This window comes from Salvelinus fontinalis, chromosome 16 (assembly GCF_029448725.1).
Source record: "Salvelinus fontinalis isolate EN_2023a chromosome 16, ASM2944872v1, whole genome shotgun sequence".
In the NCBI taxonomy this organism is placed as follows: domain Eukaryota; kingdom Metazoa; phylum Chordata; class Actinopteri; order Salmoniformes; family Salmonidae; genus Salvelinus; species Salvelinus fontinalis.
The window spans coordinates 3,963,304-3,979,885 of NC_074680.1; the positions used below are offsets into that span (position 1 = coordinate 3,963,304).

At 43.6% G+C, this 16,582-nt stretch overlaps 1 protein-coding gene across 1 annotated transcript; it reads right to left on the reverse strand.

The window, feature by feature from the left end:
* Positions 1 to 11,736: 11,736 nt before the first annotated feature.
* ccdc32 (coiled-coil domain containing 32) lies at positions 11,737 to 16,498 on the reverse strand. The gene is made up of 4 exons (XM_055864171.1): positions 16,387 to 16,498; positions 15,788 to 16,065; positions 15,066 to 15,219; positions 11,737 to 12,490 (listed from the first exon to the last, which is right to left on the reverse strand). Exons 2-4 carry the CDS (start codon positions 16,041 to 16,043, stop codon positions 12,307 to 12,309), a joined length of 594 nt encoding a protein of 197 aa, XP_055720146.1. The 5' UTR covers positions 16,044 to 16,065; positions 16,387 to 16,498; the 3' UTR covers positions 11,737 to 12,306.
* Positions 16,499 to 16,582: the final 84 nt, after the last annotated feature.

The following is a 16,582-nucleotide window of genomic DNA, read 5'->3' on the forward strand; positions in this document are numbered from 1 at the left end:
GTAATACCAACATGTTTCATGCAGACCACCATAGTCCTTGTGCCCAAGAACACTAAGGTAACCTGCCTAAATGACTACCGACTCATAGCACTCATGTCTGTAGCCATGAAGTGCTTTGAAAGGCTGGTCATGGCTCACATCAACACCATTATCCCAGAAATCCTAGACGCACTCCAATTTGTATACCGCCCCAACAGATCCGCTAATGATGCAATCTATATTGCACTCCACACTGCCCTTTCACACCTGGACAAAAGGAACACCTATGTGAGAATGCTATTCATTGACTACAGCTCAGCGTTAAACACCATAGTGCCCTCAAAGCTCATTAATAGGCTAAGAACCCTGGGACTCAACACCTTCCTCTGCAACTGGATCCTGGACTTCCTGACGGGCCACCCCAAGTGGTAAGGGTAGGTAACAACACATCCGCCACGCTGACCCTCAACTCGGGGCCCCCTCAGGGGTGCGTGCTCAGTCCTCTCCTGTACTCCCAGTTCACGCATGACTGCACGGCCAGGCACAACTCCAACACCATCATTGAGTTTGCAGATGACACAAAAGTGGTAGGCCTGATCACTGACAATGATGAGACAGCCTATAGGGAGGTCAGAGACCTGACCATGTGGTGCAAGGACAACAACATCTCCCTCAACGTGATCAAGACAAAGGAGGTGATTGTGGACTACAGGAAAAGGAGGACCGAGCATGCCCCCATTCTCATCGACGGGCCTGTAGTGGAGCAGGTTGATCCCTTCAAGTTCCTTGGCGTCCACATCACCAACAAACTAACATGGTCCAAGCACACCAAGAAGGTTGTGAAGAGGGCATGACAAAACCTATTCCCTCTCAGGAGACTGAAAAGATTTGGCATGGGTTCCCAGATCCACAAAAGGTTTTACAGCTGCACCCTCGCGAGCATCCTGACGGGTTGCATCACTACCTGGTATGGCAACTGCTCGGCCTCCGACCGCAAGGCACTACAGAGGTTAGTACGTACAGTCCAGTACATCACGGAGACCAAGGTTCCTGCCATCCAGGAACTCTATACCAGGTGGTGTCAGAGGAAGGCCCTAAACATTTTCAAAGTTCCAGCCACCCTAGTCATAGACTGTTCTCTGTTCGCTACCACATGTACAGGAGCGCCAGGTCTAGGTCCAAGAGACTTCTAAACAGCTTCTACCCCCAAGCCAGAAGACTACTGAACATCTAATTAAATGGCAACCCAGACTATTTGCATTGTCCCCTCCCCCCCTTTTCTACACTGCTGCTACTCTCTGTTATTATCTATGCATAGTCACTTTAATAACTCTACCTACATGTACATACAGTGAGGGAAAAAAGTATTTGATCCCCTGCTAAATTTTGTACGTTTTCCCACTGACAAAGAAATGATCAGTCTATAATTTTAATGGTAGGTTTATTTGAACAGTGAGAGACAGAATAACAACAAAAAAATCCAGAAATGTCAAAAATTGATTTGCATTTTAATGAGGGAAATAAGTATTTGACCCCCTCTCAATCAGAAAGATTTCTGGCTCCCAGGTGTCTTTTATACAGGTAACGAGCTGAGATTAGGAGCACACTCTTAAAGGGAGTGCTCCTAATCTCAGTTTGTTACCTGTATAAAAGACACCTGTCCACAGAAGCAATCAATCAATCAGATTCCAAACTCTCCACCATGGCCAAGACCTACACAAGGCTGGAATGGGCTACAAGACCATCGCCAAGCAGCTTGGTGAGAAGGTGACAACAGTTGGTGCAATTATTCGCAAATGGAAGAAACACAAAAGAACTGTCAATCTCCGGTCTCCCGGGTGGCGCAGTGGTCTAGGGCACTGCATCACAGTGCTAGCTGCGCCACCAGAGTCTCTGGGTTCACGCCCAGGCTCTGTCGCAACCGGGAGGTCCGTGGTGCGACGCACAATTGGCATAGCGTCGTCCGGGTTAGGGGTTAGGGAGGGATTGGCCGGTAGGGATATCCTTGTCTCAGTATGTAAAAAATGTAATAAAATGTATGCACTCTACTGTAAGTCGCTCTGGATAAGAGCGTCTGCTAAATGACTAAAATGTAAATGTAAATCTCCCTCGGCCTGGGGCTCCATGCAAGATCTCACCTCGTGGAGTTGCAATGATCATGAGAACGATGAGGAATCAGCCCAGAACTACACGGGAGGATCTTGTAAATGATCTCAAGGCAGCTGGGACCATAGTCACCAAGAAAACAATTGGTAACACACTACGCCGTGAAGGACTGAAATCCTGCAGCGCCCGCAATGTCCCCCTGCTCAAGAAAGCACATATACATGCTCGTCTGAAGTTTGCCAATGAACATCTGAATGATTCAGAGGACAACTGGGTGAAAGTGTTGTGGTCAGATGAGACCCAAATTGAGCTCTTTGGCATCAACTCAATTTGCCGTGTTTGGAGAAGGAGGAATGCTGCCTATGACCACAAGAACACCATCCCCACCATCAAACATGGAGGTGGAAACATTATGCTTTGGGGGTGTTTTTCTGCTAAGGGGACAGGAAAACTTCACCACATCAAAGGGACGATGGACGGGGCCATGAACTGTCAAATCTTGGGTGAGAACCTCCTTCCCTCAGCCAGGGCATTGAAAATGGGTTGTGGATGGGTATTCCAGCATGACAATGACCCAAAACACACGGCCAAGGCAACAAAGGAGTGGCTCAAGAAGAAGCACATTAAGGTCCTGGAGTGGCCTAGCCAGTCTCCAGACCTTAATCCCATAGAAAATCTGTGGAGGGAGCTGAAGGTTCGAGTTGCCAAACATCAGCCTCGAAACCTTAATGAAACCTTAATGACAAGATCTGCAAAGAGGAGTGGGACAAAATCCCTCCTGAGATGTGTGTAAACCTGATGGCCAACTACAAGAAACGTCTGACCTCTGTGATTGCCAACAAGGGTTTTGCCACCAAGTACAAAGTCATGTTTTACAGAGGGGTCAAATACTTATTTCCCTCATTAAAATGCAAATCAATTTATAACATTTTTGACATGCGTTTTTCTGGATTTTTTTGTTATTCTGTCTCTCACTGTTCAAATAAACCTACCATTAAAATTATAGTCTGATCATTTCTTTGTCAGTGGGCAAACGTACAAAATCAGCAGGGGATCAAATACTTTTTTCCCTCACTGTATTACCTCAATTGACTCTGTACCGGTACCCCCGGTATGTAGCCTCGCTATTGATATTTTACTGCTGCACTTTAATTATTTGTTACTTTTATCTCTTACTTTTTTTGGCATTTTCTTAAAAATGCATTGTTGGTTTTGTAAGTAAGTGTGACAAATACAATTTGCTTTGATTTATATCTGGCTGGCGCCGTATTGTCTAGCTCCCCCTTACGTGAGAGATATCAATCACCCCCAGCTCGTGGCTTCAGCCAATCAGACTCTCCCCATGCACCCCACACCATGTTATGTATATATGCTGTCTCCCTTACTTGTAGCTCTGTTTATGGTAACTTACCGTCATTTAAATGTATTCCTTGTTAGCAAACATGCTAGTCATTAGCCTACTCTACGATTTAATATATGCTAGCCAGTAAGGAGTGCCGTGGAAGTGGTGAGTGCTAGGCTACCCAACCAGATGACACCAAACCCCCTGCTAAACTGGCAACCCACCCGCCTGTAAATGGGATTTGCTCCAACAACATACTGGTCCACCATGATGGCCATGAGAGACAGGACTTTTCATCGTGAATGCATTAAGGTAACAAAGTGGTACATGAAGCGTCCAAAGACACACCCTCGCTTGTCGTAGGCATAGGAGGCCATCAGGGGCACGCAGAAGATGCACATGACCAAATCGACCAGTGCCAAGTTGTCGATCAGGAAGTTGGTGGTGTTGTGTCTCTTTTTGTTGAGGCCAATGAGGAAAAGCAGTAGGAGGTTGCCAGAGCAGGTGACCAGGAACATCATGGAATAGAGAAGGATGAATATACTGTAACCTCACACGAACCATCCTGATCTCACGAGCTTACATTCTGTTTCGCTACACGACCAGATTCAAACCATTTGAGCCCCTCCCTCTCCCTCCACCATATGGATGGACAAATCAGCATCCTCTGATAAATTGTTTGGGTGGATTAGTTGACGACAACGAGAAGCAACAATTAGTTCATGACGACAACTGGGCGCCAAATTTGAAAATCATGACAACAATGGCTGCTCTTGAGGAGGTTGATGTTGATGCTGAATTGTTGCGGATGAGGTTCACATCACATACAAATGGTGAATATAACTACATCATTTGATATGAAACAAGTTTGCGCTATGTTGAACATTAACTGGCCTCCTAGCTAGTTAACTCTCTAAAGTGATAGCAAGTAGTCCATAAGTAACAGACCTTCTCAAAGACAATAATCTAGCTAGCTATATGCCTTGCTCTAACCTAACATTACAACGCTACAGTAATGGACAATATGATGACTTCTGTTTGCAAGTCCATAAAAACATATGTTATTATTATACTTTCTGATCTAGACTCTTATGCTGGATCTTATTTTCTTCAACCTGGGGAGACGGCGCAAAAGGGGAACCAGACTTCAGAGAAAGCTCTTCCAAATGATATTTACCATTTGTATGTGATGTGAACCTCATCCACAACCATCCCCATGAGGTTTTCCTGATACACTGTTGATACCAGTATATTTGTCACACATCTGATTCACCTGTCCTTGTTATTGTCTCCGCCCCCTCCAGATGTTGCTTGTTTTCCACAGTGTATTTATCCCTGTGTTTCCTGTCTCTCTGTGCCAGTTTGTCTTGTATGTCCAAGTCAACCAGCATTTTTTTCCCATTCTCCTGCTTTTGCTATTTCTCCTTTTTCTAGTCTTCCCGGTTTTGACCCTTGCCTGTTTCTGGACTCTGTACCTGCCTGCCTGACCATTCTGCATGCCTTGACCTCAAGCCTGCCTGCCACTCTGTACCTCCTGGACTCTGATCTGGTTTTGAACTTTAGCCTGTCCACGACCATTCACTTGCCTACTCCTTTTTGGATTATTAAACATCTAAGACTCCAACCATCTGCCTCCTGTGTCTGCATCTGGGTCTCGCCTTGAGTTAGGATAACATTCCCCCACCTCAGCAACCAAGACTAGTACAGGCGCTTCTCGTTGTCATCATCAACTAAATCAACCCCACAGATTATCAGAGGACGTTGATTGGTCCGGCCATACGGTGGAGGGAGAGGGAGGGGCTCAAACGGTTTCAATCTGGATGTGGCCAGACGTTCCGTGTAGCGAAACAGAATGTAAGCTTGCGAGATCAGGATAGCTCATACAAGGCTAGGATGAATAGGGACTTCAGGTCAAAAAGGAGGTGCAGCCCAGTGAAGGAGGAGGAAGAGAACAAGGAGTAGGCCAGGAGAGATGTGTTCTCCAGCCAAGAATAGTTCAGAGAATATTCCCTGTCAATCATTACTGTAACACAAAAAATAACAGGGAATAGATAAGAGAAAACAACATACGAGCTAAATGGGACAATACTAAAGCAATGTAGGTCAGCAAAATGAGAATCAAAAAGGTGATGTTGCATTTTACACTTTAATTCATGTCAAGGGATACTTTGCCTGTCAAACCACGCATTAACAATATTGTAATATCTCATTCATTGTGTATCTCATCACCTCATTATAGACTCTCATGGATGAGACTATAGCGTGGAAAGGTTTGGAATCATATTAAATAGGCTAATTATCATCTTCACTTTGAAAAGTCTCAGGGTCTGATTCGTTCAATTAGAAAAAGGAATATCCAACCGGCGTAGGAAGCCGTCTTGAAGTCTGAGGGCACATCCCCTTCATTATCGACAAATCGTGCCGACAACATCAAAAGGACTTCCAGTTACTGTAGGTTCGAGCCCGACTACTCATGTGTAAGCTAAGTGATGCGTCTGGCTATTGTTGGAATGATTGGCTTCGACTGCATCTTACTCCAAGACCTTTCTGAAGTCTATTTGGATGGGATTGACCTGAGCTGACAATGAAGTGCACTTTGTCCTGGACATCAGTCTAATGCATCACGTGGAATGGTGGTGATACATTTAATTGTACATTTCCCCCCTCTATCCTTTGCTATCGTGGTTAGAGAGAACATGCTTTCCATAAAAAAATATGGAAATGTTCCATTCAAAACTCAACAGGTACATTCAATCATGTTGAAAGAAGAAGTGAGGGGATGGAGAGAGGGCAAGTTCTGAGTTAAGGGGAAAGCACAACAAATGGTATAAGCAATAGTTCTGAATCTTATCTGGGCTATTAATTATTCCGATTAAATCGTGTTCAGATTTGACACGGATAGCCCACAATGTGCGTGTATTTAGGTCATTGTTAAACAGATTCTCCAAATTACAATAAGGGTCAATAATACAAGTAGGACAGCTCACGGTGCTCATAGATATGAGTCAATTAAACTGTATTCCTGAGCTTGGTGTTGAATAAACATGAGTCTTAAGTGGACCACGGGTAGACCTTGGTGTGCAAAACTTCCAGGATATTCATGACGTTAGCCTAATCTATTCTCCAAAAGACAGCGCAATATACAGCATCAGATAGGTCCAATAAATAATGAATGGAACTGTGAGGAGAACCGAATCACTCCTGATTTCATGAACATCAGGATTGTACAGGACTCAGAGTATGATATCTCAGAATGAATGAAGGAATAAAGGGATGGATGGATGACTGAATGGTATTTGGTATTTCCCCATTAGCCGTTGCTAAAGCAGCAGCTACTCTCACAGGGGTCTACACAAAACAGGACACAAGACAGAACATTCATAGACAAGAACAGCTCATGGACAAAACTAAATCAATCATTTTAAAGCACAGGTAGCCTACATATCAATACATACTGTAACGGTTTTGACTTGAGGTTATTTCTAGGGGTGCCAGGTAGGTTGTGCCTACCAGAGAAAGCATTGGTTTCTCCTTTTAGTTTGGGAGGGAATGAGTCCCATCTGGTCCGTCAAGTCACACCAATACAAAGGACTTATGTAAAAGTAAGGATGGAAATATACTTTTCATAAACCCCTTAAAACATTGGAAAGAACTCCAAACAAGTGTATTCTTTTGCGTGGTTGTATTAACAACATAAATGATCACACACAACAATATAACAATTAATGCACTTATGTTCCTTTAGAAATGTCCTGTACCTCGGCATAAAAAGAGTCCAGCCCGGTAAATAAGTTCAGTGACTCAAGTGACCTTAGTCACGCAACGTTTGTCCGTAGCGTAAACCCAGTGTATTCATACACTCAAAAGAACGCTTATTTTGCAACACAACTATAAAGCGTATCAAAGACTAACCAAAGAATAATACGTCCTCACAACTACATAAATCACAGTATATATCCCCCAAACAAAGGAAATACCGTGTACAAAAAGTTGTAGTCAGTCGGTCAGTCAGACAATCCGCCAACAGATCTCCAGCGGAGAAAAGGCCACGAAAACCAACGGAGAGTTGTAGTCCACAGACGCACAGAGTGGATCCAATCCTGGGTAAACTCGCTTTAAGGCTACAAAACACACTGTAAGGCAACAAAACAAATGTAATGGCGAAGCTTCATGAACTGAAGGTAGTACACATCCTCATTCATGTCTCAATCACAACTTCACCTTTGCGCAGCTGATGCTGGCTATTTAATGGGAATTAAAGGGGAAGCGCCCTATTAGAAGGAGAAGCACTGAGACGGTTCAGAAATATTCAGGGCCGTCACAATACACACAAACGATCGAGGTCAAAAAGGGGAGAGGTGTTGAGCCCTAAGGTGTTGCTATCTCTGTTTTTTTGGGGGTAAGTGTGTGTGAGTCAGACCTGTGTGTAAGTTGACTATGATAAAACCTTTGGAATTTTCAACACATGAATGTTTCTTATAAAAAGAAGAAGGGATGCAGTTAGTCTCTCCTCAACTCTTAGCCAAGAGAGACTGGCTTGCATAGTATGTATAGCCCTCTGATTAAAATGAAGAGCAAGTTGTGCCTCTCTGTTCTGGGCCAGCTGCAACTTAACTGGGTCTTTCCTTGCAGCACTCGACCACACGACTGGACAATAATCAAGTCAAGACAAAACTAGAGCCTGCATAACTTGCTTTTTGGAGTGTGGTGTCAAAAAAGCTGAGCATATTTTTAATTACAGACAGACCTCTCCCCATCTTTACAACCATTGAAGCTATATGTTTTGACCATGACGGTTTACAATCTAAGGTAACACTAAGTAATTTAGTCTCCTCAACTTGTTCAACAGCCAAAACAGTCATTACCAGATTCAGCTGAGGTCTAGAACGTAGGGAATGATTTGTATCAAATACAATGCTCTTAGTTTTAGGGATGTTCATAACCAGTTTATTACTGGCCACCATTTCCAAAAAAGACTGCAACTCTTTGTTAAGGGTTTCAGTGACTTCATTAGCTGTGGTTGCTGATGTGTATATGGTTGAATCATCAGCATACATGGACACACATGCGTTGTTTAATGTCTGTGGCAGGTCATTGGTAAAAATAGAAAAGAGTAGAGGGCCTAGAGAGCTTCCCTGTGGTATACCACACTTTACATGTTTGACATTAGAGAAGCTCCCATTAAAGAAAGCCCTCGGAGTTCTATTAGATAGATAGCTCTGAATCCACTATATGGCAGAGATTGAAAAGCCAAAACACATAGGTTTTCTCAACAACAGGTTATGGTCAATAATGTCAGGCTGCACTGAAATCTAACAGTACAGCTCCCACAATCTTCTTATTATCATTTTTGTGTCATTTGTGTCAGTGCAGTATATGTTGAATGCCCTTCTCTATAAGCATGCTGAAAGTCTGTTGTTAATTTGTTTACAGAGAAATAGCATTGTATTTGGTCAAACAACAATTTTTTTCCAACAGTTTGCTAAGAGCTGGCAGCAAGCTGAAAGTTCTGCTGTTAGAACCAGTAAAGACTGCTTTACCACTCTTGGATAGAGGAATAACTTTGGCTTCCCTCCAAGCCTGAGGACAAAGACTTTCCTCTAGGCTCAGATTATAGATATGACAGATAGGAGTGGCTATAGAGTCAGCTACCATCCTCAGTAGCTTTCCATCTAAGTTGTCAATGCCAGGAGTGTCACGAATACTCCCGAAGGTGACTCTTCTTCCCGTTCGGGTGGCGCTCGGCGGTCGTCGTCGCCGGTCTACTAGCTGCCACCGAGTTTATTTTAAACAGTTGGTCTGTGGGTTGTGTTTGTGCCTGTGTTTTGGCGTCAACCCTTTTGTACCTGTTCCTGTTTTCACTGTGGACATTAAAGCGTTTTTGTTCCTGTAAACTTCTGCTCTCTCTGCGCCTGACTCTACACCCATCATTCTCCTGGCGTTACAAGGAGGTTTGTCATTATTGATCGATAGCAATAATTTTCCACCTCTCCCACACTAACTTTACAAAATTCAAACTTGCAAACTTTTCTTTCATTATTAGTTTTTTATGCATGAGTACGATGGCTAACTGTTATTTGTTGGCATTTCCTGCCTAAGTTTGCCCCCTTTGCCAATGACGTAACCATAAAAAATAATTGGCCCCATCAAATGATTTTATGTAAGTGAATGAAAAGTTTTACACCAGTAGCTCTTTCACCACCAGAGTTACTGTGCATGCATACTTGTCTGCTAACATAGCCACTTCTAGGAAGACTGTATAAATCATAAAGTCAATGCCTTTGGCAACTGTTCCATTGTGGATAAACTTTAGTGCCCATTCACCTGACTAATAAATTGGCTTAAATGTCACACATTTTAATCAGATTAAATGCAAATAAGATGTTTTCAATATCATACTGTATAGTGATCTTGTATTAAATCAACTACACAGTCTGTAGTTTTAGCTTGAAATAACTGTAATGTAGACAAATAATAATTTAACTTATTTTTTAATCCACATGTTTTAGACAGCCTATATTCTCTAATTTCCCTTTGGAAATACACAAGCAACATTTATATACATTTGTTACAAAAATACATTGAACATGTACCTTTTTTGTATTTGAACAACTTTTTTTATGTTTATTTATCATTTTTTACCCCGTTTTCATGGTATCCAATTGATAATAAATTACAGTCTTGTCTGCAACTCCCAGACGGACTCAGGACAGGCAAAGGTCGAGAGCCGTGCATCCCCCGAAACACAACCCAACCACTGCTTCTTGACACAATGCCCACTTAACCCGGAAGCCAGCCACACCAATTTGTCAGAGGAAACACTGTGCACCTGGCGACTGTGTCAGCATGCACTGCGCCCGACACGCCACAGGAGTCACTTGTGCGCGATGGGACAAGGACATCCCTGCCGGCCAAACCCTCCCTTAACGACGCTGGGCCGATTGTGCAACAGCCCCATGGGCCTCCCGGTCGCAACAGAGTCTGGACTCAAACCCAGAATCTCTAGTGGCACAGCTAGCACTGCGATGCAGTGCCTTAGACCACTGTGTCACTCAGGAGGCCTGTATTTGAACAACTTTAACAGCGATCCAAGAGAGACTCTTCAAAGCAAGTCTTGTGAGAAGGCTATCTGCCCAGTGTTGTCATCAGTCCTCTCTGTCAATCTGTCTCCTTTCAAGTAGTCAACCTTTTCACTGCTGTATTCAAATCAGGAGCAATCTGGCTGGTGGGGGGGGGACCTCTACCACTGAGGTCCAGTTCCATGGCATGAACAGTTCCACTGCTGACGATTAACCAGTGGTGGGCCGTCAGGGCCTGCAAGGCCTTCTCTGCTGGCCTAAACATCATCAGAATATAATTTTTTTTTTTAAATATATTTTCCCACAAATATGTATTAAATTATTCCCCAGAGTAAGAGTTATACTCTTCATTTCATAGCTTTCCTCTTGGTTGCACTGCTTCCAGCCCCAGGTTGAGATTTGGAGGGCTGGTCTTTATGTTAGATCTTTTATCCAATCATATTCAGCCATCATGTGTTGCCAGGGGTCTAAAATCTGCCCTCAGGCCTTCAGAATCAACAGTGCGTGCGCTTGTAGCTTAAAGTGAATGGAAATGAAAATTTAGTGTCAACCAATCAGCTTTAGAGTTGGCTATTGTACGCCTGCTGGCTGGCTCCAGTGTTACACAGGAGCCAGCTAGCAGGCGTAGTGCGTGCACGTCTTTTGATTGGATTACCAATATTGAGAGGCAGGTCCTATGGGCAGGTCTATGCAGAACCTCAGAACTACGAAACTGAATTTGATAAATGAATTAATTTGCGTACTACTAAGTGTTTACCCAAAACAGTGTTTACCCAAAAACATGACACAATCAATGAGTCTTTTCAATATTTCCCTATTTTTCTTCACCTTTTCATTGTGCAGCTCCGTTGCCCTGCGCGCTTGTTCGTTGAGCCACTCGGGTGTCCCCAAAAGTTTTCAAAAGCACCATTGCTTCATAATGATGGTAATAAGAGGTGGATTAATTTGGGTGGGACTGTGTAGGACCTCACTGAAGGCCCAGGCCCCAGGCTCACAGCACGCCACTGCTATTAACTGAAGTACACAGTAGGAAATGGATTGAATGTTGAATGTCGCTCACGTTACTAGTTCTCAGTCACCATATTTGGCCGTGCTGATTTATTTACCAGTCTAAATTATTTTGTTGACTACAATGCTACCATCTAGGGGTAGCTATACAGTACAGCGTATACATGTCCAATTATTTGTGATATTTTCTGAATGCGAAAGAATAAGACAGGGGTAAAGAAATACTTTTTTTCAAGTTTATTAGCATTGTTTCAAAAGATTCCTTCATACAAATGAATCTCTCATCATACTTACAGAATCTCAAATATGCAGTACATCATACACATGGTAATGAACCTAGTACATTTTTCATACATATGGAAATGGACATATAGTAGCTACATTTATAACGATTTCATCTTAACTATTAATACTCTGGATAGGACTCATAGCTCATTACAACATTAGAGATCATCTCTGGTGCAACATAGTGTAGTAGCCTAACAAAATGCAACTAGTGTGGTTTCGGGATATTCCCTAACAATGAACTGCATTTTGTTATTGAACCATATCATAAAATCAACATGACAATATTAAAAAAAAAGAAAAAAAAGTAACATAACCAACAATGGACCGTTGCAGTTTTTCCAATGATATGTCATTGAATTCTTTCCCGTTTTGACAAGACATTAATAAACAGCCAAACACACGTGATCTAATAACAAAAGTATAAGAAATCACATCATGTTCCTGTCCAGTAATAACACATAACATATAAGGGTCGTTGGTAAAATGTCTGAAGTGAACAGGTAGTTATTTCTCCGGTGTGTGACTCTCGTCCTCTTCAGGGTTCTGAGTGGCTGCCTCTGGTCCACTCTGTGATTGGTCCGTGGAGATATGCTCTCGGCTCAGTGACGGCAGGAGGAGATATTCCAGCTCCTCAGCACTGATGGCCACTTTCTCAGGTACCAGCCAACGCTTTAGATGCTCCAGGGCACTGTGAAGAACAGATAGAAGTTATCACACATCCTTTCATTACAAAAAGAGGCAAAGTACTGGGTGACTTCAACCTCCCAATGCCTGACTTCGACTAATTTCTTTCCACCTCCTCTTTCCCCTCCTTGCCTCTTGACCTCACCCAGTCAGCTTCCTCTCACAAGTCAGGTAATACGCTTGACCTCTACTATACTAGAGGCTGTTCGCCTACCAATCTCACTGCAACCCCCCTCCAGGTCTCAGATAAAAAATAAACAAAGTAGTTATCTCACTCTCTCCTGCAATCCTACCCACTCAACCGCTAACCAGATGACCATGGACTTTCGCAATCTTCACTCTCTCTCCTCTTCTATCATCTCTCCCTTCTGCTAAATCCTTCTCCTGCCTGTCTCCTGACTCTGCCGCTTCGAACCTACTCTCCTCCCTTACCGCCTCATTTGACTCAAACTGTCGCCTCCCCTCCTGCTCCGTGTCGGAGTGACTGCGTGCTCACAGAACAGGGCATTACCCGAGTGACTGTGTGCTCTAAGAACAGGGCTGCGGGCAGCTGAGTGACAATGGAGGAAAAATAAACTTCTGAAGGACCCATCATCCTTCCTCTACCTTCTCTTCTGTCTCCGCTGCTAAAGCCACTTTCTATCATTATATTCCAAGCCTCTGCCTCCAACCCTGGGAAACAATTTTCCCACCTCTTAATCCTACACTTACTCCCCCTCCCTGCGGATGAGATTGTCAACCACCTCGAAAAAAAGTTTGACGACATCCACTCCTCATACACTCAGCCTACTGAGTTCCCTGATCCCACTCACACATAACTACCCTACGCCTTGACCTCTTTCTCCCCAGATGAAATCCTGCGAGTAGTGATGTCCAGTCGCCCGACAACCTACCCACTCCATCCCCTCTCCAAAGACCTTCTCCCATTCCCTCATCTCATACCTGACCACTGGCTGTGTCTCCTCTGACTTGATGGCCAGAGTTGCTCCCCTCTTCAAGAAACCAACACTCAACCCCTCTGTCACTGCTCTCTGTGTCACGGAGGCTCTCCGCTCTGCCAAAGCTGACTCTCTCCTCTCGTTATCCTCCTAGATCTATCTGTTACCTTAGACACGGAACCATCAGATCCTCCTCTCAGGCTCTGCAACTCCTGGATTGCATCCTACCTGGCAGGTCGCTCCTACCAAGTGGTGTGGAGAGGATCTGTATCTGCACCACGTGTTCTCACTGCTGGTGTCCCTTAGGGCTCGGTTCTAGGCCCTCTCCTCTTCTCTCTATACACCATGTCACTCAGCTTCGTCATATCCTCTCATGGTCTCTATCACTGCTATGTGGATGACACTCTAGCCACTTTTATAATGAAGAATTGATGTAATAAATTTATCACTAGCCACTTTAAACAATGCCACTTTATATACTGTTTACATACCTTACATTACGCATCTCATATGTATATACTGTATTCTATACAATCTCCTGTATCTTGCCTATGCCGTTCGGCCATCGCTCATTCATATATTTTTATATACATATTCATTCCTTTACACTTGTGTGTATAAGGTAGTTGTGAAATTGTTAGGTTAGATTACTTGTTAGATATTACTGCATGGACGGAACTAGAAGCACAAGCATTTCGCTACGCTCGCATTAACATCTGCTAACCATGTGTATGTGACAAATAAAATTTGATTTAACACTCAACTACTTTTCTCATTCCCCCCCTCTGATACCCATGTAGCAACACACATCTCTGCATACCCTGCAGATATCTAAGCTTGGATGGCAGCCCACCACCTCAAGCTCAACCTTGACAAGAAGGAGTGGCTCCAAGACCTCACCATCATGGTTGACAACGCCACAGTGTTTCCCTCGCAGAGAGCAAATAACCTTGGCGTGACCCTGGACAACATCCTGTCGTTCTCTGCAAACATCAAAACAGTGACTCGCTCCTGCAGGTTCATGGTCTACAACATCCGTAAAGTACAACCTTTCCTCACACAGGAAGCAGTGCTGGGCCTCCCCGCTTGTGCCATCAAACACCTGTAACTTATCCAGAATGTTGCAGCCCATCTGGTGTTCAACCTTTGCAAGTTCTCCCATGTCACCTTGCTCCTCTGTACACTCCACTGGCTCACAGTCAATGCTTGGATCCACTACAAGACCATGGTGCTTGTCCACGGAGCATCAAAGGGAACTGCACCTCCCTACCTTCGGGCTATGCTCAAACCCTACATCCCAATCCGAGCACTCCGTTCTGACACCTCTGGTCTCATCAGTCTTACTGTCCCCACTCAGTCCTACTAGCGGTAACTTTGCTGATAACTTCTTTGAGGAAAAATATACTTAGTATGACTGTGAAATGTGGTTGTCTCACCTAGCCATCTTAAGATGAATGCACTTGGATAAGAGCGTCTGCTAAATTACTTCAATGTAAAAAAAAAAAAATAATGTTTATAACAGAACAATCCATAGACCTGTAAGACTCTTTACAAGCTCAGCCTCCAAAGCTGTCCAGAGATAGTGGAGAAAGTTAATAGGCCTACTTCAAACAGAACAACAAATGATGCTCTTCAGCTCACCTCTGATCTAGTTCACCCTCCTGAAAGAGTTCTGAGCTCTGAGCGTCATGCAAGAATCTATCCCAGCATTCTTGTTTGGCCTGAGATAGGGAGCGCAGCATCTCCCTGGAAGTCACCTCAGTGCACTGGCCCTTTATTCTCTTCAGACGGTTCTCTGAAAGACAGGATTCATAATGAACTTCAATATTAATGCTAAGAACTATGGGATTAGGATTAATAGAACCTTGATTTTCAGCTCTCTCACAATCATTCCAAATAGCCGTGTGAAAATGAGACAGAAGTGTGTTGCAAGGGGAGAATAGGATCAACCGTAAAATCCCACTGGGCACAGATGTCAATTCAACGTCTATTCCACGTTGGTTCAACGTAATTTCATTGAAATGCCATGAAAACAACATCGATTCAACCAGTGTGTGTGCCCAGTGGGATATGCATTTGGATACTTTCAAATTCATTCTAGCTCTATTTCTGGACATAACATTGATGCATGAGAGTTTTACACGACTGTTTACATGTACCCAACATCGAAACTGGAAAGAAGGCTGAGCCTCTAAAACTACAGTAAAGCAAACAGCTGTCGGGTGTGCAGGCTTTTGTTCCAGCCTAGCACTTACACAGGTGTTGGAGTTAAAGTCAAGGACCAGGGTTGATGCCATCAAAAGGGCCATAGATAAGGGTGGAGGGCCACACATGACAGAAGTTTGATATTAGATTTACTTTACCTAAACTAGCAATATAGACATCCGAGTCTTCCATAGGTTCCCAGACGCTGTGAGAGGATGCACTCGTAGACATGCCATGAGATTGCAGGCCATTGCCAACATGTGAGGGTTGGAATGAATCTGTGAACAGTGTGGCATTATCCCCCTCTTGGCCTTGAGCTTCCTCCTGTACGTCAGGCAGGCTCGAGCAGATCTCTGACCACAGCTCCCCGCTGGACCGAGTCTCGTGACTCTCGAAATCTTCAATCATCTTCATGCAGATGCAGTCGGTCTGTGGTCTGTTGAGAAAAACATGTCAACAACTCTATGAACGGATAGCTAGCGCCAAAATCAATCCAGTGATAGCTAGCTTGAGCAATGCAATTAAGTTACACTGTATACCAACTGCACGGTCTTGGTAAACGTGTCACCAAATTAGAAATGAGCTGCTGTTTACAGCATTGAATGAGTGTTTCGACGTTATGTGTTAGCTTGCTAACCTTAGCTACCAAGTTGGCGCGTTAGCGTTAAATTAATCACATTGTCATTGGAATTTCAAAAGTATAGCTAAATGGTAGCTAAACGTTCACTCTGCTAAACATGTTATCTTGGTGTCTTACCTGTGAATAAAATGTAAAGCAACTAAACCGTATTTTCCAGGCAGTAGGACATAAACTTGATAACGTTAGCTAGCTAGCCTACTAGTGTAGCAGGAATCCTAAACAAAATACAAACACTCCTCCTTTGGCGCGTTTTAAGTGATCTGATTAGATGAGGTCACTGCCTGTCAAGTCATTCATAGGTTCTATTGGTGCT